Consider the following 26,168-nt stretch of genomic DNA (forward strand, 5'->3'; position numbering starts at 1 on the left):
TCTGTAAGAGATTTTAGAGAATTGGTTTCATTTTGTCCATAAATGTTTGGTAGGATTCACCATTGAAACTGTCTGGTCCTGGTCCTTTCTTTTGGGGGAGGTTATTAATTATCAGTATAATTTCTGTAACAGATACAGGCCTATTCAGGTTATCTATTTCTTGTATGAGTTTTGGTACTTTGTATCTTTCAAGGAATTGGCCTGTTTCATCTAAGTTTTCAAATTTGTGGGTATAGATTTATTAATAATGTTCCACTGTGTCCGGAATTGGCGGGTTCTTGGTCTCACTGACTTCAAGAACGAAGCCGCGGACCCTCGCGGTGAGTGTTACAGTTCTTAAAGGCAGCGTATCCGGAGTTTGTTCCTTCTGATGTTCGGATGTGTTCGGAGTTTATTCCTTCTGGTGGGTTTGTGGTCTCGCTGGCTCAGGAGTGAAGCTGCAGACCTTTGCAGTGAGAGTTACAGCTCTTAAGGTGGCGTGTCTGGAGTTGTTCGTTCCTCCTGGTGGGTTTGTGGTCTCGCTGGCTTCAGGAGTGAAGCTGCAGACCTTCGTGGTGTTACAGCTCATAAAGGCAGTGTGGACCCAAAGAGTGAGCAGCAGCAAGATTTATTGCAAAGAGCAAAAGAACAAAGCTTCCACAGTGTAGAAGGGGACCCCAGCGGGTTGCCACTGCTGGCTGAGGCAGCCTGCTTTTATTCTCTTATCTGGCGCCACCCACATTTCGCTGATTGGTCCATTTTACAGAGAGCCGATTGGTCTGTTTTACAGAGAGCTGATTGGTCTGTTTTGACAGGGTGCTGATTGATGCGTTTACAATCCCTGAGCTAGACAACAAAAGTTTTCCACTAGATTAGCTAGATACAGAGAGTGTGGATTGGTGTATTTACAAACCCTGAGCTAGACACAGAGTGCTGATTGGTGCATTTAAAATCCCTTAGCTAGACATAAAGATTCTCCAAGTCCCCACCAGACTCAGGACCCCAGCTGGCTTCACCCAGTGGATCCCGCACCTGGGCCGCAGGTGGAGCTGCCTGCCAGTCCCATGCCGTATGCCTGCACTCCTCAGCCCTTGGGCGGTTGATGGGACTGGGTGCCGTGGAGCAGGGAGTGGCGCTCTTCGGGGAGGCTTGGGCCGCGCAGGAGCCCACAGTGGGGGGCTGAGGGGAGGCTCAGGCATGGCGGGCTGCAGGTCCCAAGCCCTGCCCCGCGGAGAGGCAGCTAAGGTCCTGGGAGAAATCGAGCACAGCAGCTGCTGGCCCAGGTGCTAAGCTTCTCACTGCCCAGGGCTTGCAGGCCGGCCTGCCGGCCGCTCCCAGTGCGGGGCCGCGGAGCCCATGCCCACCCGGAACTCGAGCTGGCCCGCAAGCGTCACGCGCAGCCCCAGTTCCTGCCCGCGCCTCTCCCTCCACACCTCCCGGCAAGCTGAGGGAGCCGGCTGCGGCCTTGGCCAGCCCAGAAAGGGGCTCCCACAGTGCAGCGGCAGGCTGAAGGGCTCCTCAAGCGTGGCCAGAGTGGGCGCCAAGGCCAAGGAGGCGCTGAGAGCGAGCCAGGGCTGCCAGCATGCTGTCACCTCTCACCACTATTATCCTTTTATTTATATTTTTTAAGATGGAGTCTTGCCATCACCCAGGCTGGAGTTCAGTGGCACAATCATACCTCACAGCAGCCTTGAACTTCTGGGCTGAAGTGATCCTCTCACCTCAGCCTCCCAAGTAGCTAGGGAGGCATGCACCACCATGCCTGCCTAATTTTGTGTGTGTGTGTATGTGTGTACAGACAGGGTCTCACTTTGCTGCCTAGGCTAGTCTCAAACTCCTGGCTTCAAGTGATCCTCCCATCTCAGCCTCCCAAAGTGCTGAGATTACAGGCATTGGCCACCACGCCTGGCCATTATTTCTTTTTAATGTCCATAGATAATTAATGATGACCCAGCTTTTATTTCTGATATTAGTGTTCTGTGTCTTTTCTTTTTTTTTCTTGGTTTGCCTGACTAGAGGTTTGTTAGTTTTATTGATCTTTTTAAAAAACCAGTTTTTTGCTTCATTGATTTTTTTTTTTTTCTGGGTTGATTTCTTGTTATCAATTTTCTTGATTTCTGCTCTAATGTTTTTCTTCTGGTTGTTTTAGGTTTGTATTACTGTTCTTTCTCTGGCTTCCTAAGGTGGATGTCTAGATTATTGATTTTACATCTTTCTTCTTTTCTAATAAGTTCATCCAATGTTAAAATTTCCCTCTAGGCACTGATTTCTCTGTATCCCACAAATTTTTGTTAGGTTGTATTTTCATTTCATTGAAGTTAAAAAAAAATTTATCTTGAGACTTCTTTGTCCCATGAGTTCTTTATAAATGTGTGGTTTAATCTCCAAATAGTTAGGAATTTTGCAGCTATTTTTGTGTTACTGATTTCTACCTTAATTCCACTGTGGTCTGACAGCACAAATCAAGGTGTGTTTTATGGCCCAGAATGTGGTCTGTGTTGGTGAATGTTCCATATGAGCTTGAGAAGAATGTTATTCTGCCGTCATTGGATTGATTAGTTCTCAAGATTCAATTAGACACATTTGATTGATGGTGCTGTTCAGTTCAACTATATCCTTACTGATTTTTTGCCTCTTGGCTCTGTCAATTACTGATAGAGGGATGTCGCAGTCTCCAACTATAGTAATGATTTTCTGTTTCTTCTTGTGGCTCTTTCAGTTTTTGCCTCACATATTTTGATACATTGTTGTTAGGTGTATACACATAAGGATTGGTATGTCTTCCTGGAAAGTTGACCCATTTATTATAGGTAATGCCCCCCCTCCTTTTCTTTTTGAGACAGAGTCTTGCTCGCTCTGTCGCCCAGGCTCTAGTGCAGTGGTGCCATCTCAGCTCACTGCAACCTCCACCTCCCGGATTCAAGAGATTCTCCTGCCTCAGCCTCCCAAGTAGCTGGGACTACAGGCACGTGCCACCACGCCCAGCTCATTTTTTGTATTTTTAGCAGAGATGGGGTTTCACCATGTTAGCCAGGATGGTCTCGATCTCCTGACCTCGTGATCCACCTGCCTCAGCCTCCCAAAGTGCTGGGATTACAGGCGTGAGCCACCATGCCCAGCCAGTAATGCCCCTCTTTATCCCTGAAGATTTTCCTTATTCTGAAGTCGTCTTTCTCTGACATTAATATAGCTACTTCAGATTTCTTTTGATTAGTGTTAACACGGTATATCTTTCTGCATCCATTTACTTTAAATCTATCTGTGTCTTTATATTTAAAGTTGGTTTCTTGTGGACAGCATATGGTTAATCTTGTATTGTCATCCACTCTAGCAGTTCTTTTAATTGGCATATTTAGACCATTCACAATGTACTTACTGATATTGTTGGATTAATATTGCCATGTTTATAACTCCTTTCTATTCATTGTACTTGTTCTTCTTTTTACATCTTTCCCCCCTTTTCTGCCTTCTCTGGTTTTTACTGAACATTTTATATAATTCTACTTTCTCTCTTCTCAACATATCAATTATACTTATTTTTTAAAAGTTTTGTGGTTGAAATGGAATTTGTCCCTGGGATGCAAGGATGGTTCAGCATTCTCAAATCAATCAGTAGAATGATATGATACATCATATCAACAGAATGAAGGACAAAACCCATATAATCATTTCAATTGACGCTGAAAAAATATTTGATAAAATTCAACATCTCTTCATAATAAAAACCCTCAAAACACTCGGTATAGAAGAAACATACCTCAACATAATAAAACCCATAGATGACAGACCTACAGCTAGTATCTTCTGAATGGGGAAAAACTGATAGCCTTTCCTCTGAGATCTGGAACACAACAAAGATGCACACTTTCACCACTGTCATTCAACATAGTACTGGAAGTCCTAGCTAGAGCAGTCAGAGAAGAGAAACAAATAAAGGGCATCCAATTTGGAAAGGAAGAAGTCAAATTATCCTTCTTTGCAAATGATATATCTTATATTTGGAAAAGTCTAAAGACTCCATAAAAAAAGCTATTAGAACTGATAAACAAATATAGTGAAGTTGCAGGATATAAAATCAACATACAAAAATCAATAGCATTTCTGTATGCCAACAGTGAACAATCTGAAAAAGACATTTAAAAAGTAATCTCATTTACAGTAGCCACAAGTAAAATTAAAAAAGAATTAGCCGAAAAAATGAAAGATCGCTACAATGAAAACTATAAAACATTGATGAAAGAAATTGAAAAGGACACCAAAAATGGAAAGATATTCCATGTTCATGGATTGGAAAAATCAATATTGTTAAAATGTCCATACTACCCAAAGCAATCTACAGATTCAGTGCAATTCCTATTAGAATACCTTTGGCATTCTTCCCAGAAATAGAAAAAAACAATTTAAAAATGTATATGGAACCACAAAAGACCCAGAATAGCCCAGAAATATCCTAAGCAAAACAAAACAAAACTGGAGGAATCACATGACCTAACTTCAAATTATACTACAGAGATATAGTAACCAAAATGGCATGGTGCTTGCAAAAGAACAGACACATAGACCAATGTAACAGAATAGAGAACCTAGAAACAAACCTATACACTTACAGTGAACTCATTTTTGACATAGGTGCCAAGAACATACACTGAGGAAAATAGTCTCTTCAATAAATGGTCCTGGGAAAACTGGATATCCATATGCAGGAGAATGAAACTAGATCTCTACCTCTCACAGTATACAAAAATCAAATTAAAATGGATTAAAGACTTAAATCTAAGACCTCAAACTATGAAACTACTACCAGAAAACATTAGGAGAACTCTCCAGGACATTGGTCTGGGCAAAGATTTCTTGAGTAATACCTCACAAGCACAGGCAAGAAAAGCAAAAATGGACCAATGAGATCACATCAAGCTAAAAAGCTTCTGCTCAGCAAAGGAAACAGTTAATAACGGGAAGAGCCAACCCAAGAATGAGAGAAAATATTTGCAAACTACCCATCTGACAAGGGATAAATAACCAGAATATATAAGGAACTTGAACAACTATACAGGAAAAAAAATCTAATCTAATTTAAAAATAGGCAAAAGATTTGAATAGACATTTCTCAAAAGAAGACATACAAATAGCATATAGGCATATGAAAATGTGCTCAACATCATTGATCATCAGAGAAATGTGAATCAAAGCTATAATGAGATCATCTCACCCCAGTTAAAATGGGTTATATCCAAAAGACAGGTAATAACAAATGCTGGCAAGAATGTGGAGAAAAGGGAACCCTCATACACTGTTGGTGGGAATGTAGATTAGTACAACCACTATGGAGAACAGTTTGGAGGTTCCTCAAAAAACTAAAAATACAGCTACCATATAGTCCAGCAATCCCACCGCTGGGTATATACCCAAAAGAAAGAAAATCAGTATGTCAAAGAGATACCTGCACTCCCATGTTTGTTGAAGCACTGTTCACAACAGCCAAAATTTGGAAGCAACCTAAAGTGTTCATCAACAGATGAATGGATAAAGAAAATGTGGTGCTTATACACAATGGAGTACTATTCAGCCATAAAGAAGAATGAGATCTTGTCATTTGCTGCAACATGGATGGAACTGGAGGTCATTATGCTAAGTGAAATAAGCCAGGCACAGAAGACAAATATCACGTTCTCACTTATTTGTGGGAGCTAAAAATGAAAGCAATTGAACTTATGGAGATAGAGAGTAGAAGGATGGTTAACAAAGGCTGGGAAGAGTAGTGGGAGGCTGGGGGGTGGAGGGGAAGGTGTGGAGATGGGTATTGGGTACAAAAAGAACAAAAACGAATAAGACCTACTATTTGATAACACAACAGTTGACTATAGTCAATCATAACTTAATTGTTCTTTTTAAAATATTTTTGCTTTGTAAGGCACTTTTGTTGTAGCATAAATGTACATTTTAAAATAACTAAAAGAGTATAATTGGATTATTTGTAACACAAAGGATAAATGCTTGAGGGGATGGATACCCAATTTTACACTATGTGGTTAATATGCATTGCATGCCTATATCAAAACATCTCATGTACCCCATACATATGTACACCTACTATTTACCCACACAAATTAAAATTTTAAAAAAATTTGCCCTAGATTTGCAATATACACTTACAACTAATCCAAGTCCACTTTCATGGGTAGTACAGGTACATTATAACTGAGTATTCCCAGTTCCTCTCTGCCATCCTTTATAGTTGTCATTCATTTCACTTATCCACATGTTGTAATCACTGAATACATTGTTGCTATTATTACTTTGAACAATGATCTATTTATTAGATTGAAAAAATAAAAGATTGTTTTCTCTTCATTTATTCCTTTCCTGATGCTCTCCTTTCTTATGTAGATCCATTAGTTATCTATTGATAAAAAACTAATCAACCACAAAATTTACTGGCTTAAAATATTTACTAGCTTTAGTTTCTGCCAGTCAGGAAAATCTGGTCACTGCTTAACTGGGTCTTCTACTCTGGATCTCTCACAGGGCTGCAGTCATCTTAGGCTCAATTGGGAAGGATCCAAACTCACTCATGGTTGTTGACAGGATTCAATTCCTTACTAGTTGTTGGATTTAGGCTTCTGTTCCCTACAAGCTGTTGGCCAGAGGCCTTCCTTGTTTCTTGCCATGTGAGCCTCTCTGTAACGCATCTTACAACATGGAAGCTTTGCTTCATCAGAGCGAGTAAGAGGGCAAGAGAAAGTGCCAGCAAGAGAGGACAAGCTAGCAAGACGGAAGTTACAATCTTTAGTAACCTGATTATGAAAGCAACATCCCATCACATTTGCCATGTTGTATTTATTACACAAGTGTATGAATATCAGAAAGGCAGGGATCATTGAGAGCCATGTCAGAAGCTACCCATCAAACCCATACCCAATGGGGCTATATCCTATGTGAATCGTGTGTGCCCTAGGTTGAGGATATGACCCTCCAGAAAGGTTTTGCATTTCCTCCTCCCAGGCATTCCACGATGGAGGACTACGTTTTATATTGTTGTCTGCTTGAGTCTCTGAACACGTGGGTAGTGAAACTGTGAACTACAAATTTGCTTGATGTGTAAGCTTATAGATGAATTACCTGGTGAGCTTATATTGTTTTTTTCACATATGACTTGAGGCCAAGACGGACAAGCTTTCTTGTGATCTCTATGTACTGGTGGACTTCTTTAAAAAATTAACCCTTTTACTGATGGTATGACCCTTCAAAGATCCTAGCTTTATGCATAGTTCTTAGTTCCTGCTCCTTACATAATTCAGCCCCAAAGCTTCATGACCTGTCCTCATGGGGATATTAAATCTCAAGCTCCCAGGTAACTGTGACAAGTTAACCCCCTTCACAAACTTCCATTTACCACTCTAGTTTTCATGTCTTTTTTTTCTTTGCCCTTGCTATGTAGTTGGAAAGATTGTTTTCAAAATATAATCCAGCATTTCCAGGGGGTTTTATACTGGGAGGGCTTTTCGGTTATCTGTATATTGCCAAATTAGATGTCCCTCTATTTAATGTTTAAGTACCCATTTGTCAGCATCAAAATTAATGTCTATGTTTCCTTTTAACCTAACTTTTAACAGTTTTACTATTATCCCCATCATGTTCCATTGAAATCAACTGGAATTTTTGTTCCAGATTATGGCTTTTTTTTTTTTTTTTTTTTTGAGATGGAGTCTCACTCTGTGGCACAGACTGGAGTGCAGTGGCATGATCCCAGCTCACTGCAACTCCGCCTCCCGGGCTCAAGCAATTCTCCTGCCTCAACCTCCCAGGTACCTGAGATTACAGGCGTGCATCACCATGTCCAGCTAATTTTTGTATTTTTTTTTTTTTATTAGAGACAGGGTTTCACCATCTTGCCCAGGCTGGTCTTGAACCCCTCACCTCAAGTGATCCGCCCACCTCAGCCTCCCAAAGTGCTGGGACTACGGGAGTAAGCCACCATGCCTGGCCCAGATTGTGGCATTTTAAGTATTTATTTTGTATTTTTAAAGTGTATTTTATGGCCAGGCACAGTGGCTCACACCTGTAATCCCAGCACTTTGGAAGGCTGAGACGGGCGGATCACTTGAGGTCAGGAGTTCCGAGACCAGCCTGGCCAACATGGTGAAACCCCATCTCTACAAAATACAAAAATAGCCGGGCATGGTGGCGCATGCCTATAATCTCAGCTACTCAGGACACTGAGGCGGGAGAATCATTTGAACCTGAGAGCCAGAGGTTACAGTGAGCTGAGATCGCGCCACTACACTCCAGCCTGGGCAACAAAGCGAGACTGTGTCTCAAAAAAAAAAAAAGTATATTTTATGATTTTTTAATTAACCTTCCATAGTCTTAAAAATCATTTTTCACAATTTCATTAAGCCTGACAGCCACTACCAATAACTGCTTTTTAACTTTGTTTTACTGAAATCTTTTCTTAGCTTTGTTACATTGCTTGTTTTCTGATTTAATATATATATTTTTTGTTTTTGGAGGGTATCCTTGAGTAATTCTTTGAGAATGTTTTGAGTCCTTGGATATCTGAAAATAACTTTATTTATTTATTTTAAAATTTTATTTTAGAGATGGGTTTTCACTGTATTGCCCAGGCTGGAGTGCAGTGACTATTCACAGGCACTTTCATAGAACACTACAGGCTTTAACGCCTAGCCTCAAGTGGTCCTCCCACCTCAGTCTCCCAAGTAGCTGGGAATACCAGTGCATGCTACCACACCTGGCAAATGGCTTTATTTTTCCTTTCATGTCAGTAAATATCTTTTTACTTGGGAACATTGACTACATGGCTCCATTATTTTTTTCCATCTAATGTTATATGTAAGAATTCTGATGCTAATCCCAATTCTTGTATTTTGCAGTTCTCTACTACTTCTGCTACTTCTCTTTGATAGAAGATTGTACTTTTTAAATCCTTTGGAAAACTCCATATTTTATGGTCTTTTTTCATTTATCCTGCTTCACATTTATTAGATCCTTTCTGTCTGAAGATTTTCATCTTTTGAAACAGGAATTTTTCTTCTTTGTGGGTTGTTTTTGTTTGACGTGGAGTCTCACTCATTCTTTTGCCCAGGCTGAAGTACGGTGGCATGATCTCTGCTCACTGCAACCTCCGCCTCCTGGGTTCAAGCAGTTCTCCTGCCTCGGCTTCCCAAGTAGCTGGGATTACAGGTGTGTGCCACCATGCCTGGCTCATTTTTTTATTTTTAGTAGAGATGGGGTTTTGCCATGTTGGCCAGGCTGGTCTGAAACTCCTGACCTCAAGTGAACCACCCGCCTCGGCCTCCCAAAGTGCTGGGATTACAGGCATGAGCCACCGCACCCAGCCTATAGATTTTAATTGTTACATGTCTTCTTCATTTCATTGGGATTTAAAGAAGAAAATTATGTACATTTAGCCAGCCATTTGAAACCAGTTCTGTTGAACAATAAAAGCACAGGAGTAGGTAAATTTTTATATCATCACATTAAAGCTACCATGAAAAATAAAATGGAGTGTTAAGAAAAAGAGGAGCCATTGAGTTAGGTTTTTTTTTTTTTTTTTTTTTTTTTTCAGTTAAAAGGCTGTACTATATAGTGTTCCAAATAGATTCTTTTTAAAATTTTAGCAAACACTATAAATACAGAAGAGAAAACGCAGGGAAAGAGGAAGACAGGAAGAGAAGTTTGCAGACAGATCTACAGGGAAAACACTGAGACACTTTAATTTGTATAGGATGATAAAAAGATGTATTTATTAAATATTTGCATCTGTGACAAAAAATCAAAATATGGATAATAACATTGTTAGGACCAGTACCCTTGGAGTTATAAAAATAGTGAACAAAATTTTCATCCATCTTATCATCTATGTTGGATATGCCACATAGGTGTCCATAAAGGTACCTACAAGTTTATGCTAAGTGAATCCTACAAAAAGATGCTTAGATTCCAGAGAACGTCTCATAAGTGCCAAAGAGGATAGGTGTGCAATCTGTAGTAATACAAGAGACAGTGTGAGAGAACTGGACAGGAGGATTCAGAGGAGATTTCAAAGGACTTGACCCATTTATGCAGGAGGTTGCAATTTTTTGAATTGCAAAATGAGACCTTGGCAATGACCTTGAGCAGTAGGATATAAATAAGTCCTACATGCTTAGTGTTCCACTAATGGAACACAAGGCATAAATGGGTTAAACTGGCTCTTAAAGAATGAATACAATTGGATGAGTACCTATTCAGGAGAATGGAACAGAAATAGAGGCAACACAGCATACTTATTAAAAATTATTCTAGAGGCAGATTGCTGAGTTCAAATTTTGACCATGTCACTTATTTGCTGTATCACTTTGGTTTATTTTTTACTTATTTTTTTTAATGTGGCCTAGATGAATTAATGCTGTGTCACTTTGGAAAAATGATTTCTCTGTGCCTCAGTTTTTGTTGTTTTTTTACTAAAATGAGAATAATAGGACCTACCTTTTAGAGTTGTTATAAGGAATAAATTAATCCACATAAAGCATTTAAGACAATTTATGGCATCAACTGTAATTGTTAGTTGCCATGATTATCATCATCATCTTCATAGAAGGACATTTTGGAATTATAAATGGACAGATTGTATTCATTGGCTAGTAAATGAACCGGCCTGCTTCGAATACACAATTCATACTGGGAAGTAGTAGAAGAATGTGTTGAAGTCAGTTGGAGTCCACACCATGGTGGTCTTGAATTCCAGGCTAAGAAACAGTTAATTATTATTCTTTTATTGAAGAGGAAACAAAAAAGTTATATACAATGTCTGAAATTGCCTAAGTCTTTTTTTGGGGGGGCACGGGGGGCAGGGTACCGAGTCTCACTGTCGCCCAGGCTGGAGTGCAGTGGCACGATCTCGGCTCACTGCAACCTCCACCTCCTGGGTTCAAGCGATTCTCCCGCCTCAGCCTCCTGAGTAGCTGGGATTTTTCTATTTTTAGTAGAGACAGGGTTACACCATGTTGGTCAGGCTGGTCTCGAACTCCTGACCTCATGATCCACCTGCCTCGGCCTCCCAAAGTGCTGGGATTACAGGCGTGAGCCACCGCGCCCTGCCAATTGCCTAAGTTTTAACTAAAACGCCCAGCATTTGAACTGCTCTTTGTGTTTCCGTCCATTCTACAGGGATTCTGAATGAAACCACTATTTTAGGAAGATTTATTTCAGTAATATCCATAAGGCCTAAATTTAGGTGATGGTGAGAGAAATGGGTAAGGAAGGGACAAGTTCCAAAAATGAATGGAATTGAACTAGATGATCTTTTGGTTCTTTTCTAGCTCAGACATCACTGATGACTTTCTTACCTCTCTAGCTTAGAAAATCTTTACATCATATGATCTACTGTATATAATTTTTTATTTCCAGAATTTGTAATATATGTTTTCCTCATGTATGCTTTTCTACAGGTTTTAGATGGAGCAGGATTAGATATTGATTTCCATCTTGCCTCTCCAGAAGGCAAAACCTTAGTTTTTGAACAAAGAAAATCAGATGGAGTTCACACGTAAGTAATCTCTTTTAGTTGAGTTTCATTGCTGAATAATACCAGTGGGTTATCTGCAGGGCATGGAAAGTTAGCACATTTGATACTACATATCAATATTAGATAATTCCATATGATTTAAAACAGTTCATGATAGTGTGCCATCTGATAAACAAAAACATCTTCCATTAACCTATTTTTGTTTAAGTGTTTTCTTTTGATCCAGGCTAAATTTTTTCTGTGCTTTGGTTAGTAAATTAGTATTCCCCTGGTATTCCATTCAATCTATCGTGGCATTTTAAACCTGCCTTCTGGCCAGCACAAGCTTTCTATTTTAACTTAAAGCTACTGTTCCAGGTATGTGTCTTAAAGTTTCTTGAGCTGCTGGCTATATGCCATTTTTGTCCATAGTTTTCTTTCTTAAAACAGGACAGTATATCTTTGTGTGTACGTAAATTTTTTTTTTATTCAGACCTCATTCGTTTTAGGTAATTAGAAGGCCTGAAAGTAAAAGATCTGATCATAGGGAACTATATAAAAATAAAATACTTGTTATAACTCTTTGAGTTCAGAGTTCAGCAAAAGACCATATATTCTTCTTCTGACACCTCACTTCCCTCTTTTCATATCTCACTGGTATGTTTCCTGGTTCCATTCTATTATCTTACTATAACATTTTCTTAAGTCAGTTTTGTTATATGTTTAAACTGTGAGTCTGTAGGAAGAAGAGCAAATATGGAGCATCTAGTATTTGCTATAAACAAGGGTTGGCATGTTATAGGCTTCTAAATTCATCTTTCCATTACACTATGAGATAGAGTCTTTGACTCAAGATTCCCATTTTATAGACAAGGAGGCTCAGAGAAGTCAAATAAGTCTCCAGGGATACACATGCAGGGTGGAGACAGGATGGACCAAAACTCTTTGCTTTCTACCATATGCTTAGAACATCCCTGGCACATAACACTATTGTAAGAACTAGCTATTATTAAAATTATTGGTCTTTGTTAACCAAAATGCCTGATACATAATCGATACTCAGTAAACACTGAATACATGTATGAATGGATGAGAGGAAAAAAATGTCTCAACAATAATTTTTTAAGATACTCATTTAAAATGCATTTTAAATGGCATTTTACCTATGCAGAGCTCAGAAAAATATTTGCATAAGCTATTACTAAATAAGATAGAAATAGTAATTTTAAAAGTCAGTTTATATTGATATACTTGGAATTAACTGTTTTCTCTTTGATAGGTGTATAAGAACTAAAAATGGGCCAGGCGCTGTGGTTCACGCCTATAATCCCAGCACTTTCCGAGGCCGAGGTGGGTGGATCACGAGGTCAAGAGATTGAGACCATCCTGGCCAACATGGTGAAACCTTGTCTCTACTAAAAATACAACAATTAGCTGGTCATGGTGGCGCACGCCTGTAGTCCCAGCTACTTGGGAGGCTGAGGCAGAATTGCTTGAACCCCGGAGGCGGAGGTTGCAGTGAGCTGAGATGGCGCCACTCCAGCCTAGCGACAGAGACTCCATCTCAAAAAAAAAAAAAAACTAAAAATGTAGTTCATCTTTAAGTTTCAGAATTTTAAAAATGTTCAAAATGTATGTCAGTCTTTATTTCTCCCCAATTATTTGCTCCCTTTTTGAGATAATAAAATTCACTGTTAGAAAAATAAGTATCTTACTGCTTCCATGTGTAGAATTACCTCTCATTAAATAATTGGGAGAAAATAATTGAGTTTATAATAGTTCACATTTATTGCATTCTTTTGATATGCCAGGCCAGTGTTCTCAGCACTTTTCATGTACTAATTTTTTTATTCTTAACCACAGTCCTATGAGGTAAATATTTTACCAATGGGGAAACTGAGGCATAGAACAATTAAGTTGCTGAAGGTTACACAGCTAGTGAACGGCAAAGCCAGGATATACATTCAGGCAGTCCAACTCACTCTTAATCACTATACCAGATATACAAATCTTTTTTTTTTTTGAGACGGAGTCTCACTCTGTTGCCCAGCTGGAGTGCAGTGGCGCGATCTCGGCTCACTGCAAGCTCCGCCTCCTGGGTTCACGCCATTCTCCTGCCTCGGCCTCCTGAGTAGCTGGGACTACAGGCGCCTGCCACCACGCCCGGCTAATTTTTTGTCTTTTTAGTAGAGACGGGGTTTCACCGTGTTAGCCAGGATGGTCTGGATCTCCTGACCTCGTGATCTGCCTGCCTCGGCCTCCCAAAGTGCTGGGATTATAGGCGTGAGCCACCGTGCCCAGCCTACAAATCTGTTTTTTAAACAAACATTAAACAAAGCTTTTATCTTTAGCTATATTAATTTTGTAAGAGCAGCAAACATCTGAGTATGTCACTGGTTTTTCTTAAGTAGGCTTTTTCTTTTTCTTTTAAATGTAATTTCTTTTTTTAAAGACAAGGTCTCACTATGTTGCCCAGGCCAGAGTGCAATGGTGTGACCATAGCTTACTGCAGCCTAAAGTACTGGGCTCAACCAAGCCTCCCGAGTAGCTAGGACTACAGGTGTGTACTCGGCTAATTTTTTAATTTTTGTAGAGACAAGGTCTCACTTTTGCCCAGGCTAATCTCGAACCCCTGGCCTACAGTAATCCTGCCTCAGACTCCTAAAGTGCTGTGATTGTAGGTATGAGCCACCGCACCTGGCCCTGCTTTTAACTTTCGCTAATATGGGAAACTAATTTTAACTAGGGTACTGGTAATTCAGATATTATTCATTTTTTTCTTCAGCACTTGGCATAATTAATGATGGGCTGAATTACCTTTATAGAATTAAATAATAAAATATAAACTAGTTTTATTTAATTCTCAAAAAAAGCATTTAGGATCAAACATAAACATCTGTAAGGGAGCCAGTGGCAGTCAATAGGCAAAATCAGTAAGAGGCCTGGAAGAAGACATTTAGGACAATCCATCACTGCTTTTGAAAACAAAACTCAGTTTAGATTAATCTCAATTGTAGGGTAGGTTGGCAGTCATATCTGCATATGAATTGAACTCATGATAAAATACTTTTAATAATGTATAAATATTATTTATTATGAGTTATGTATACAGGTTTTTAATTCTATCCTTTTCCAAAAATGAGGTCACTAACCATAATTTACTGAGTAAATGCCAAACATGTCTAAGTTGTACTTGAACATATATATTTTCAGGTTGCTTCTTTCCCAAGAAATTATAAATTATCTTTCAATACTAAGGAAATTTATGGGTAAGCTGTCCAATTATTATAAACTATGTTATTTGTTTTTTGTTTTGTTGGTTTCTTTTTTTTTTTTTTTTTTTTTTTTGAGACAGGATCTTGCTCTGTTGCCCAGGCTGGAGTGCAGTGGCATGATCATGCCTCACTGCATCTTCAACCTTCCAGGCTCAAGCAATCCTCACACTCTGCTAATTTTTGTTATTTTTTTGTAGAGACAGGATTTTGCCATGTTACCCAGGCTGGTCTCAAACTCCTGAGCTAAAGTGATCTACCAGCCTTGCCCTCTCAAAATGCTGGGATTACAGGTGTGAGGCAACACACTCAGCCTATTACTTCTTATTTTTACCTTTAGTTGCTTTTCATCACAAATAGAAATACAGGTAACTTAAAACATGTACTTTTTTTTATACAGTGTAGAGACTGAAGTTGGTGATTACATGTTCTGCTTTGACAATACATTCAGCACCATTTCTGAGAAGGTGATTTTCTTTGAATTAATCCTGGATAATATGGGAGAACAGGCACAAGAACAAGAAGATTGGAAGAAATATATTACTGGCACAGATATGTTGGATATGAAACTGGAAGACATCCTGGTCAGTATGGTCGTCTAATAAAATAAAAATTATTAACAGCCAGAGGCCTTACTATGGTAATAAGTTACTGAACTAAGCATTTTATCTGCATTATCCAGGAAAATCTGTTTCTAATATTTTATTTTTGCCGTAAATACTCTGACCTCAAGTATCAGCTTAATTTTATTTTATATTCATATAGCCCTTTTATAGTTTTCAAATAACTTATCTTCCAGGACCCTATTATAAAAATAGCTTCAGATGTGCAAATAAGACTGCATCTTGGTAAGTTTGTTTTATAAATGTGCAGTTAGAATTTTTAAATTATAAATAGATTATGCTTCTGATTATACAGCAGGCACATGAAAAGTAAAATGTTTTCTAATTTCACAACTGTTTTGTGGTATTAAAACATTGGGTGTTTTACTGAATACTAAATTGTTCAGATTAACATACAAAGAAGGAAATATTATAAACACATGCATTATGTAATAGGTAAATACCTAAAGTTATATCAATTGGGTTTTTAAAAATGAAATCATTTGCCAGGCATGGTAGCAGGTACCTGTAATCCCAGCTACTCAGAAGATTAGGGGGAGGATCATTTGAGCCCAGTTCAAGGCTGCAGTGAACCATGGTCACACATATAAATAGATACTACACTCCAATATAGCAAGACCCCATCTCTAAAAACTTAATCATTTGACCAAGCACAGTCTCAGGTTGCAGTGAGCCGAGATTGTGCCTAGGCAAACTCCATCCCCCGACAAAAAAAAAAAAAAAACCTTAGTCATTTCCTTTGGTTGTGTGAGGACTAAGAAAGAGATAATGTACGTAAAACTCCTGATGCTATGCCACTCAGAATAATTTCATGTTACCTATTTTCAATTCACAGTAGCTTTGTTCCCTTGTTAAATAACTACTTATAAACAATATAAATATGTCAGGAGAACTATTATATAACCTTACAGAGAATCTCTAATGTAATATAAATAGTACCTGCCCTTTAATTGAATTGTGCAGCCATCTAACTTAAAATTGTGTTTGGATAAAAAACATAAAGCATATTTTGAAAAAAAATTTTTTTTGAGACAGGGTCTCACTCACTCTGTTGCCCAGGCTGGAGTGCAGTGGCACCATTATGGCTCATTGCAATCTCAACCTCCTGGACTCAAGTGATCCCCCAACCTCAGCCTCCCAAGTAGCTGGGACCACACTTGGTGCTACCATACCCATCTTTTTGTAGAGGCAGAGTCTGTCTGTGTTGTCCAGCCCAGTCTTGAACTCCTGGGTTCAAGGGGTCCTCCTGCCCTAGTCTCCCAAAGTTCCAGGATTACAAGGCATGAGTCACTGCACCCAGCCTCATTTTTTAATTAAGTTAAAATTTCTGAGCATTCTTTAATAATAAAATTATTTTATTTATCTCCAGGAATCCATCAACAGCATCAAGTCCAGACTAAGCAAAAGTGGGCACATACAAACTCTGCTTAGAGCATTTGAAGCTCGTGATCGAAACATACAAGAAAGCAACTTTGATAGAGTCAATTTCTGGTCTATGGTTAATTTAGTGGTCATGGTGGTGGTGTCAGCCATTCAAGTTTATATGCTGAAGAGTCTGTTTGAAGATAAGAGGAAAAGTAGAACTTAAAACTCCAAACTAGAGTACTTAACATTGAAAAATGAGGCATAAAAATGCAATAAACTGTTACAGTCAAGACCATTAATGGTCTTCTCCAAAATATTTTGAGATATAAGTATGAAACAGGTATAATTTTAATGTGAAAATTAAGTCTTCACTTTCTGTGCAAGTAATCCTGCTGATCCAGTTGTACTTAAGTGTGTAACAGGAATATTTTGCAGAATATAGGTTTAACTGAATGAAGCCATATTAATAACTGCATTTTCCTAACTTTGAAAAATTTTGCAAATGTCTTAGGTGATTTAAATAAATGAGTATTGGGCCTAATTGCAACACCAGTCTGTTTTTAACAGGTTCTATTACCCACAACTTTTTTGTAAATGCGGCAGTTACAAATTAACTGTGGAAGTTTTCAGTTTTAAGTTATAAATCACCTGAGAATTACCTAATGATGGATTGAATAAATCTTTAGACTACAAAAGCCCAACTTTTCTCTATTTACATATGCATCTCTCCTATAATGTAAATAGAATAATAGCTTTGAAATACAATTAGGTTTTTGAGATTTTTATAACCAAATACATTTCAGTGTAACATAGTAGCAGAAAGCATTAGTCTTTGTACTTTGCTTACATTCCCAAAAGCTGACATTTTCACGATTCTTAAAAACACAAAGTTACACTTACTAAAATTAGGACATGTTTTCTCTTTGAAATAAAGAATATAGTTTAAAAGCTTCCTCCTCCATAGGGACACATTTTCTCTAACCCTTAACTAAAGTGTAGGATTTTAAAATTAAATGTGAGGTAAAATAAGTTTATTTTTAATATTATCTGTCAAGTTAATATCTGTCAACAGTTAATAATCATGTTATGTTAATTTTAACATGATTGCTGACTTGGATAATTCATTATTACCAGCAGTTATGAAGGAAATATTGCTAAAATGATCTGGGCCTACCATAAATAAATATCTCCTTTTCTGAGCTCTAAGAATTATCAGAAACAAGAAAGAATTTAGAAAAACTTGAGAAAACCTAATCCAAAATAAAATTCACTTCAAGTAGAACTATAAATAAATATCTAGAATCTGACTGGCTCATCATGACATCCTACTCATAACATAAATCAAAGGAGATGATTAATTTCCAGTTAACTGGAAGAAACTTTGGCTGTAGGTTTTTATTTTCTACAAGAATTCTGGTTTGAATTATTTTTGTAAGCAGGTACATTTTATAAAATGTAAGCCCTACTGTAAGGTTTAGCACTGGGTGTACATATTAAAAATTTTTATTATAACAACTTTTATTAAAATGGCCTTTCTGAACACTTTATTTATTGATGTTGAAGTAAGGATTAGAAACATAGACTCCCAAGTTTTAAACACCTAAATGTGAATAACCCATATATACAACAAAGTTTCTGCCATCTAGCTTTTTGAAGTCTATGGGGGTCTTACTCAAGTACTAGTAATTTAACTTCATCATGAATGAACTATAATTTTTAAGTTATGCCCATTTATAACGTTGTTTATGACTACATTGTGAGTTAGAAACAAACTTAAAATTTGGGGTATAGAACCCCTCAACAGGTTAGTAATGCTGGAATTCTTGATAAGCAATAATGATAACCAGAGAGTGATTTCATTTACACTCATAGTAGTATAAAAAGAGATACATTTCCCTCTTAGGCCCCTGGGAGAAGAGCAGCTTAGATTTCCCTACTGGCAAGGTTTTTAAAAATGAGGTAAATGCCGTATATGATCAATTACCTTAATTGGCCAAGAAAATGCTTCAAGTGTCTAGGGGTATCCTCTGCAACAATTGCAGAACAAAGGTCAATAAGGTCCTTGCCTATGAATACCCCTCCCTTTTGCGCTTTCTGTTAAATTTGCAATGAGAAGCAAATTTACAGTACCATAACTAATAAAGCAGGGTACAGATATAAACTACTGCATCTTTTCTATAAAACTGTGATTAAGAATTCTACCTCTCCTGTATGGCTGTTACTGTACTGTACTCTCTGACTCCTTACCTAACAATGAATTTGTTACATAATCTTCTACATGTATGATTTGTGCCACTGATCTTAAACCTATGGTTCAGTAACTTCTTACCATATAAAAACGATAATTGCTTTATTTGGAAAAGAATTTAGGAATACTAAGGACAATTATTTTTATAGACAAAGTAAAAAGACAGATATTTAAGAGGCATAACCAAAAAAGCAAAACTTGTAAACAGAGTAAAAATCTTTAATATTTCTAAAGACATACTGTTTATCTGCTTCATATGCTTTTTTTAATTTCACTATTCCATTTCTAAATTAAAGTTATGCTAAATTGAGTAAGCTGTTTATCACTTAACAGCTCATTTTGTCTTTTTCAATATACAAATTTTTAAAATACTACAATATTTAACTAAGGCCCAACCGATTTCCATAATGTAGCAGTTACCGTGTTCACCTCACACTAAGGCCTAGAGTTTGCTCTGATATGCATTTGGATGATTAATGTTATGCTGTTCTTTCATGTGAATGTCAAGGCATGGAGGGTGTTTGTAATTTTATGGTAAAATTAATCCTTCTTACACATAATGGTGTCTTAAAATTGACAAAAAATGAGCACTTACAATTGTATGTCTCCTCAAATGAAAATTCTTTATCTGAAATTTTAAAAGACATTGATTCTGCATGTAAGGATTTTTCATCTGAAGTACAATAATGCACAGTGTTGCTCAAACTGCTTTATACTGTAAACAGCCATCTTAAATAAGCAATGTATTGTGAGTACTGATCTGTATATAATAAAAATTATCAAAGAAAATTACCTGCCAGTCATTTGTAAATGCTGTCTACTCCTGAAAGCCTTCCTTCATCTCAATCGTAGTTAATAATGTGCTCTCTCCTCCTGTTTTGAAACCCCATAGCTCTCTACACCTCTTATTGTACATCACTCTACTTTGCATTGGAGTTCTGTTTCTATATGTACTTATTCACCTGTTGCCTAAACATGCACTGTTCCTAAAAGGTACAGTTTTTGCTCAAAATATATGAAAGGAAAGATAATCAGTTCTTAAAGTTTGGTATGCTAAATAAGCACCCAGGGAACTTACCTGCTCCACCTCACCCCAGAAATTGATTATTTAGGTCTGGAATATGGCTCAGGATTCTTAATTTTCAACCAACACAATATAGAATCCTGTCAGTTATCCTTGGATCATTTGCTAAGTGATCTTGCAAAATCAAAACTCCTTTGAGACTATTTCATTTTCAGAAATATTTTAAAACTTGTTCAGAAACATCTTAAAACTTGTTAGCATATAGGGAAAGTACAATGCTTGGTGTAGGTAGGTTATTATTTGGTCATTTCCCTCAAACCATCCAGACAAGCCACTCTTCTACCACAAGCTGGTAGAAATCCTTAGGCACCTTTCTGCTTCTGCACTGCCATCACTTTCAGGTGTCTAAGGCTTCTGGAAGGCTGTTGTCATAACCTGGAGCTATACACCTAATGTACGTCTGGGGAAAGGACACCAATTAAAGAATCTAGAGCTAGGATGATGTTACATAAGACAGGGCACAATGGAGATGGACTCTGGATCCCTGCATCTGAAAGAAAAAGGCAAGAAAATGCAGGGCAGGGAAAATCCTGGAGGTCTTCACTGACCATGAATTAAAATCCTAATTGACAGTTTTACAAACAAAAACCCTCGTTTTAGTACTTGTGTTGTTTTTGTTTCTGTTTTAACAAGCTTAGATTTATTATTGTGCCTTTTATGGAAGATGAGGAAGAAATAGGAAAGCAGTAAAATGAACAATGAGAATCTGTTACCCAAACTGATATAAACTCCCTCAGAAAGAAAGATACTACTCCCTAATCCTGGAAGTGTTAAGTGGCAATAATGATCAAATGTTGTAAAGGGGATTGTTACTACAGCTAATATGAAATGGGAGGCTGGACTAAATCTAACCTTTCTACCCTTGATTTCAATTCTAAAAGGACACGTAATACCATTGCAGAAAGAAAAGACAGTTCCAAATGATAAATTTTAGAGTTGTTTTGCTAGGATGCAAGAGAAATTGGATAAGTGGACCACTCATACGTTGCTGGTGAGATATGAAATAGTAGAGCCACTGTGGAAAATATTCTTGGCAGTTTCTTATAAAACTAAACATGCATTTAACATATAACTGGCATTTGTACTACTCGACAGTTATCCCTGAGAAGTTAAAACTTAACATTCACAAATGTTACATAGCACCTTCGTTTATAATAGCCAAAACCCGGAAACAACCTGGATGTCCTTCAAAAAGAATGAATGGTTTAGTATGTCCACACCATGGAATACTAAATAGTAATATGAAGGAACAAACTACTGATACATGTAACAAATTGCATGGACCTCAAGGGAATTATGCTTGGGTGGTTTGGGGGGACAATCCTAAAGTTTTACACACTGTATGATTCTGTTTTTGTAACATTCTTAAATAATAAAGCTATAGAGATGGGAAACAAGATTCGTGGTTGCCAGGTCTTGGGACTGAAGGGAAGGAGAATGTGGCTATAAAGGGAGCCTTGTGGTGGAAAAGTTCTGTAGTTTGATTGTGGTGATTACATAAATATACATGTGAAATGTTAGAAGTATTTATAGCTGAAACATATTAGTATGTTGGTATATACATATTTCTGACTAATTAATTTCGCCATGTTGCCCAGGCTGGTCTCGAACTCCTAAGCTCAAGTGATGTGCCCGCCTCAACTTCCCAAGTGCTGAGATTACAGGCGTGAGCCACCATGTCCGGCCTGTTTTTTCCTATGCATGCATAATTACGATCAAGTTTAATTTGTAATTAGGCACATTAAGAGATTAACAATAGCTAACAAAATGGAACAATTACAACAATATATTGTAATAAAAGTTATGCAAATGTGGTTTCTCTCTCTCAAAATATCTTGTACTCACCCTTGCGAGGCTGTGAGATGTCATACAATGCCTACATGAAGAGATGAAATGAGGTGACTGATGTAGGTATAAGTGATGTAGTTAGGCTACATTATCATCAAAGTAACTTCGGGTAATCCTGGATCACTGAGCCAAGGTAATGTTGATGGTTAAGGAGCAGACAATGTTGATGGTTGGGGATCCTCAATAGGTGAAGGATTTCTATTTTGGGGTCTTTTTGCTGAAAAATTTTGGTAGAACACTGTAACCAGAAGTTGTTGACTCTTCAACTCATCGAAGTGTTGCTGCAGAGACTGTAATCCTTTGGTGATCATATTGGTAACTTTAATGCTGTGTCTCATCTGAGGATCGTATTCTATAATTCTGTTCTTTAATGTCTGTGCAATTCAAAACACTTTAGCAAGTTTAATTAATGTCTATGTTGGCTATTCTGCTTCAGTTTTTTTAATCTTCCTCTCCCTCTGCAGATGACTCAAAAATTTCTTCCAATTCCTCATTTGTTAACACTTCGTGATGGCCTTTGATATGCTCTTCATCAAGCACATCAGCAAATCCTTCTTCACAAGTTCTGTGAAGGATTGTCTTGTCTTGCTACATGATTTAAACTTGCCATGGGTCCCTAGGAAGCCTTTAAATCATATATATAATTCCACATTCTTCCAGCAGGTATTTACCTGTTTCTGGTTTTAATTCATCCACTGCAGCTTTGATGAATGTTATCACATGAGCAATAGTGAATGATATCCAGCACTGCATTATATACGTATTAGGGTCTGCAGCAATTGCTGACCAAATGTGTTCAAATATCAGGCAGTTGTATGTGGCCCTGACAAACCGAATGATGCCCTGTTCAGGGACTGAAGCAGTGAGGTTTTATCTGGAGGTAAAAATACCACCTCAACATTTTCATTTTCATAGCAGACAGATTCATGTATTGTCCATTATTAATACTTTAAATTCTAACCCTTTCTCTTTCAAGTATTTTTGCACTTCTGGGATGAAGCACTGGTGGAACCATTCCATAAAAATGGCTGTCACCCACACTGATTATGTTGCCAAGACACATAATTTTTTGTTTTGTTTTTGAGATTATGTAGGTTCTTCACTCTATACACTACACCTCGCTTTATCATATGCCCTGCAGCAATGCCATATAGTACCAGAGTTAATCTGTTCTTCCATGTTGTATGCCCTGATGCCGCCGCATTTGCACTTTTATGAATCTAAGTTCTATTGGGCATCTTCTCCCAGAAGAGCCTGATGTCACTGCAATTGAAGACTTGCTTTGAATGGTATCCTTGCTCCTTAACTTCAACTCTGCTGGAAATGAGGCAGCAGCTTCTTCATCAACAGACACAGCCTCTTCAGTAATTCTTAAATACTTCAGTCCAAACCCATTCCTGAATCTGTGTAATCATCCCTTATTTGCAGCAAATGGCTTGGTATCACTCATTTCAGGGGATCCCTTGCTGAATGTTTGTATAGGCTCAGTGCTTTCGCGGCAACACCCTGACGTCAGCTGGAACACATTTCTTTCTGTTCGTGTCTTCCACCCACAAATTTAACCCATTTATACCGGAGGTTGCAAAATCTGTGAAAAATCAGACCTTGGCAATGACCTTGAGCAGCAGGATATAAATAACTCTCACAAGCTTAACGTTCCAATAATAAAACACTAGGCATAAATGGGCTAATGCCTTTTTCATCTTAAAACTAGCACGAATGTTTTTTCTTCACAATTTCATGAAGATCTGTTCTTACCTTAGATCTTACCAATCTCTGCATATAATTTTCTTCTCAAGTACTTTCACCTTTTCAGTTTATGACTTAATGACTTATCTTTGGCATATCCAATTGCCATCATCTCTACACTTATACCTTGGGGCCACTATAAAGTAAAATAAGGGTTACCTGAACACAAGCACTACAATACTGCAATAGTTGATAGGATAACCAAGATTATTAAGTGTCTAATGGTAGGTAGCATATACAGCATGGATAGGCTGGACAAGGGGATGACTCTTGTGTGAGATTTCATTACGCTACTCAGAATGGCATGCAACTTAACACTTGAATCCACAGACAAGAGGTGACTACTGTAATGTCTTTGAAAATGCTAGGCCCTCAAATATTGAGTGACATGCTCATTCTTGACTCCAGGCCTTATTCTGCTCCTTCATGTTGAAACTAGATTTTCTCTTATGTAGCCTCTATTCAAGCTAACCCATCCTTCAAGGTAAAACCTAACAAATATTGCAGTCCAGATCAATCTCATTTCTCCAGCAATACAGCACATATTTTGATACCTGTAGTCATCTACTGTTTTCAAATGTTACTTAACAATTACGCTTATGTCCTAACTCTCCAAGACTGTACTATTATACCATAAACAATACTTTCACCACCACCACCCCCCAAATTCCACCTCCTTGATTTTATGCTATGTCTTACACTATCCTATTTTTGCCAGTTAAGATCCTACCATCCTTCAAAGCCTAATTCAAATAGAATTCCCTTTCAATAAGTCTTTCCCTTGGTATCTTTCTTAGGCTTACTCTAAATGTCAATGGAACTTTGTACCGATACTCCATAGTAATTATCAATTTCAACTCAAATTTAGTTTATTTATGTCTATCTTCCATAATTTAAGAACTCAGAGGCAGGCTCCTAATCTTTCCTCTATCTCTTCACAGCAACTCATAGGCATTCAAAACATGATTGCTGAATTTGAATAAACACTTAATACAACCACACAGAATTTTACATCTCAACCACTTTCAGAAAAACTAAAGCATAAAAGAAAAAATCCTGTAATACTATAGTGAGTTGACTTGTGTCCCCCCGAAAAAGATATATCCAAGTCCTAACTCCCAGTATCTGTTATCGTAACCTTATTTGGAAACAGGGTCTTTGCACGTGTAATTAAATATCTCCAGATAAGATCACCCTGCATTTAGAATGGGCCCCAAATCCAATGACTGTTGCCCTATAAGAAAAGGAGAGGAAGATTGGAAATAGGGGAATGCCTCATAAAGATGGAGGCAGAAATTGGACTTATATGTCCAAGAATTACCAGCTGCAACCAGAAACAATAACAGGCATGGAAGGGATTCTCCCTCAGAGTATCCAGAAGGAACCAACCTTGACACAAACTCAGTTTTAGACTTCTAGCCTCTAGAACTCTGACGAACTGCTGCTATTTTATGCTGCCAAGTTTTTGGCAACTTGTAGCAGCTCTAGGAAATTAAAACAAAGGCCTCAATAGCAGAGCCCCAGAAAAAATTTTTTAGAAATAATAGCAACAATGAGGTTAAGAAATAAACAGATTTGAGTTTTATTTAGTGAAATCCATACTTTGCCTGTACTTATGATGAATAGGATTTTGATTATAAAGCAGTGACTCATTTTATGTTGTTCAGCGCAACCTCTTAAAATGTCTTGTGTTAAAAGTATATTTTTAAAATGTTAAACCAAAGCTTTTACCACATTGACTATTCTCTCTCTCTTGCTGTGTGTACGTACACACACACACACACACACACACAAACACTTTTTTTTTGAGACAGAGTCTCATTCTGTCATCCAGGCTGGAGTGCAGTGGCGTGGCCTCTGCACACTACAGCCTCCACCTCCCAGGCTCAAGTGATCCTCCCACTACATCCTCCCAAGTAGCTGGGACTACGTGTGCCACCATACCCAGCTGATTTTTGCATTTTTTGTAGAGATGGGTTTTCCATGTTGCCCGAGGCCAGTCTCAAACTCCTGGGCTCAAGTGATCCACCCACCTTGGCCTCCCAAACTGCTGGGACTACAGGCATGAGCCACTGAGTCCGGCCTAGACAACAATTTTTAAAATTCATGCAATTTCTAAAGAGAATGATCCTAATTAAGTTCTATGTTATGATGGTTATTTTCAGTACAATCTACGTCTTTTTTAATTTTTTTTGAGACGGAGTCTTGCTCCGTCGCCCAGGCTGGAGTGCACTGGTGCGATCTCGGCTCACTGCAAACTCCGCCTCCCGGATTCATGCCATTCTCCTGCCTCAGCCTCCCGAGTAGCTGGGACTACAGGCACCTGCCACCACACCCGGCTACTTTTTTTGTCTTTTTAGTAGAGACAGGGTTTCACTGTGTTAGCCAGGATGGTCTTGATCTCCTAACCTCGTGATCCACCTGCCTCGGCCTCCCAAAGTGCTGGGATTACAGGCGTGAGCCACTGCGCCCAGCCCAATCTATGTCTTAATGT

At 38.1% G+C, this 26,168-nt stretch overlaps 1 protein-coding gene across 3 annotated transcripts in view; it reads left to right on the top strand.

The window, feature by feature from the left end:
* Positions 1-19,782, top strand: part of TMED5 (transmembrane p24 trafficking protein 5) — a 28,823-nt gene extending 9,041 nt beyond the window's left edge. Inside the window, exons 2-5 of one of the 3 annotated variants that reach the window (XM_003808432.7) lie at positions 11,430-11,527; positions 15,158-15,341; positions 15,557-15,605; positions 16,750-16,811. In XM_003808432.7, coding sequence (XP_003808480.1) covers positions 11,430-11,527; positions 15,158-15,341; positions 15,557-15,605; positions 16,750-16,811 — 393 coding nt within the window. Of the gene's footprint in view, positions 1-11,429; positions 11,528-12,764; positions 12,836-15,157; positions 15,342-15,556; positions 15,606-16,749 lie in introns of those variants that run through there. The other 2 variants (XM_003808431.8, XM_055115989.2) reach the window with 2 other exon arrangements.
* The last annotated feature ends 6,386 nt before the right edge of the window (positions 19,783-26,168 follow it).

The sequence above is a fragment of the Pan paniscus genome, chromosome 1, assembly GCF_029289425.2.
Source record: "Pan paniscus chromosome 1, NHGRI_mPanPan1-v2.0_pri, whole genome shotgun sequence".
NCBI lineage: Eukaryota > Metazoa > Chordata > Mammalia > Primates > Hominidae > Pan > Pan paniscus.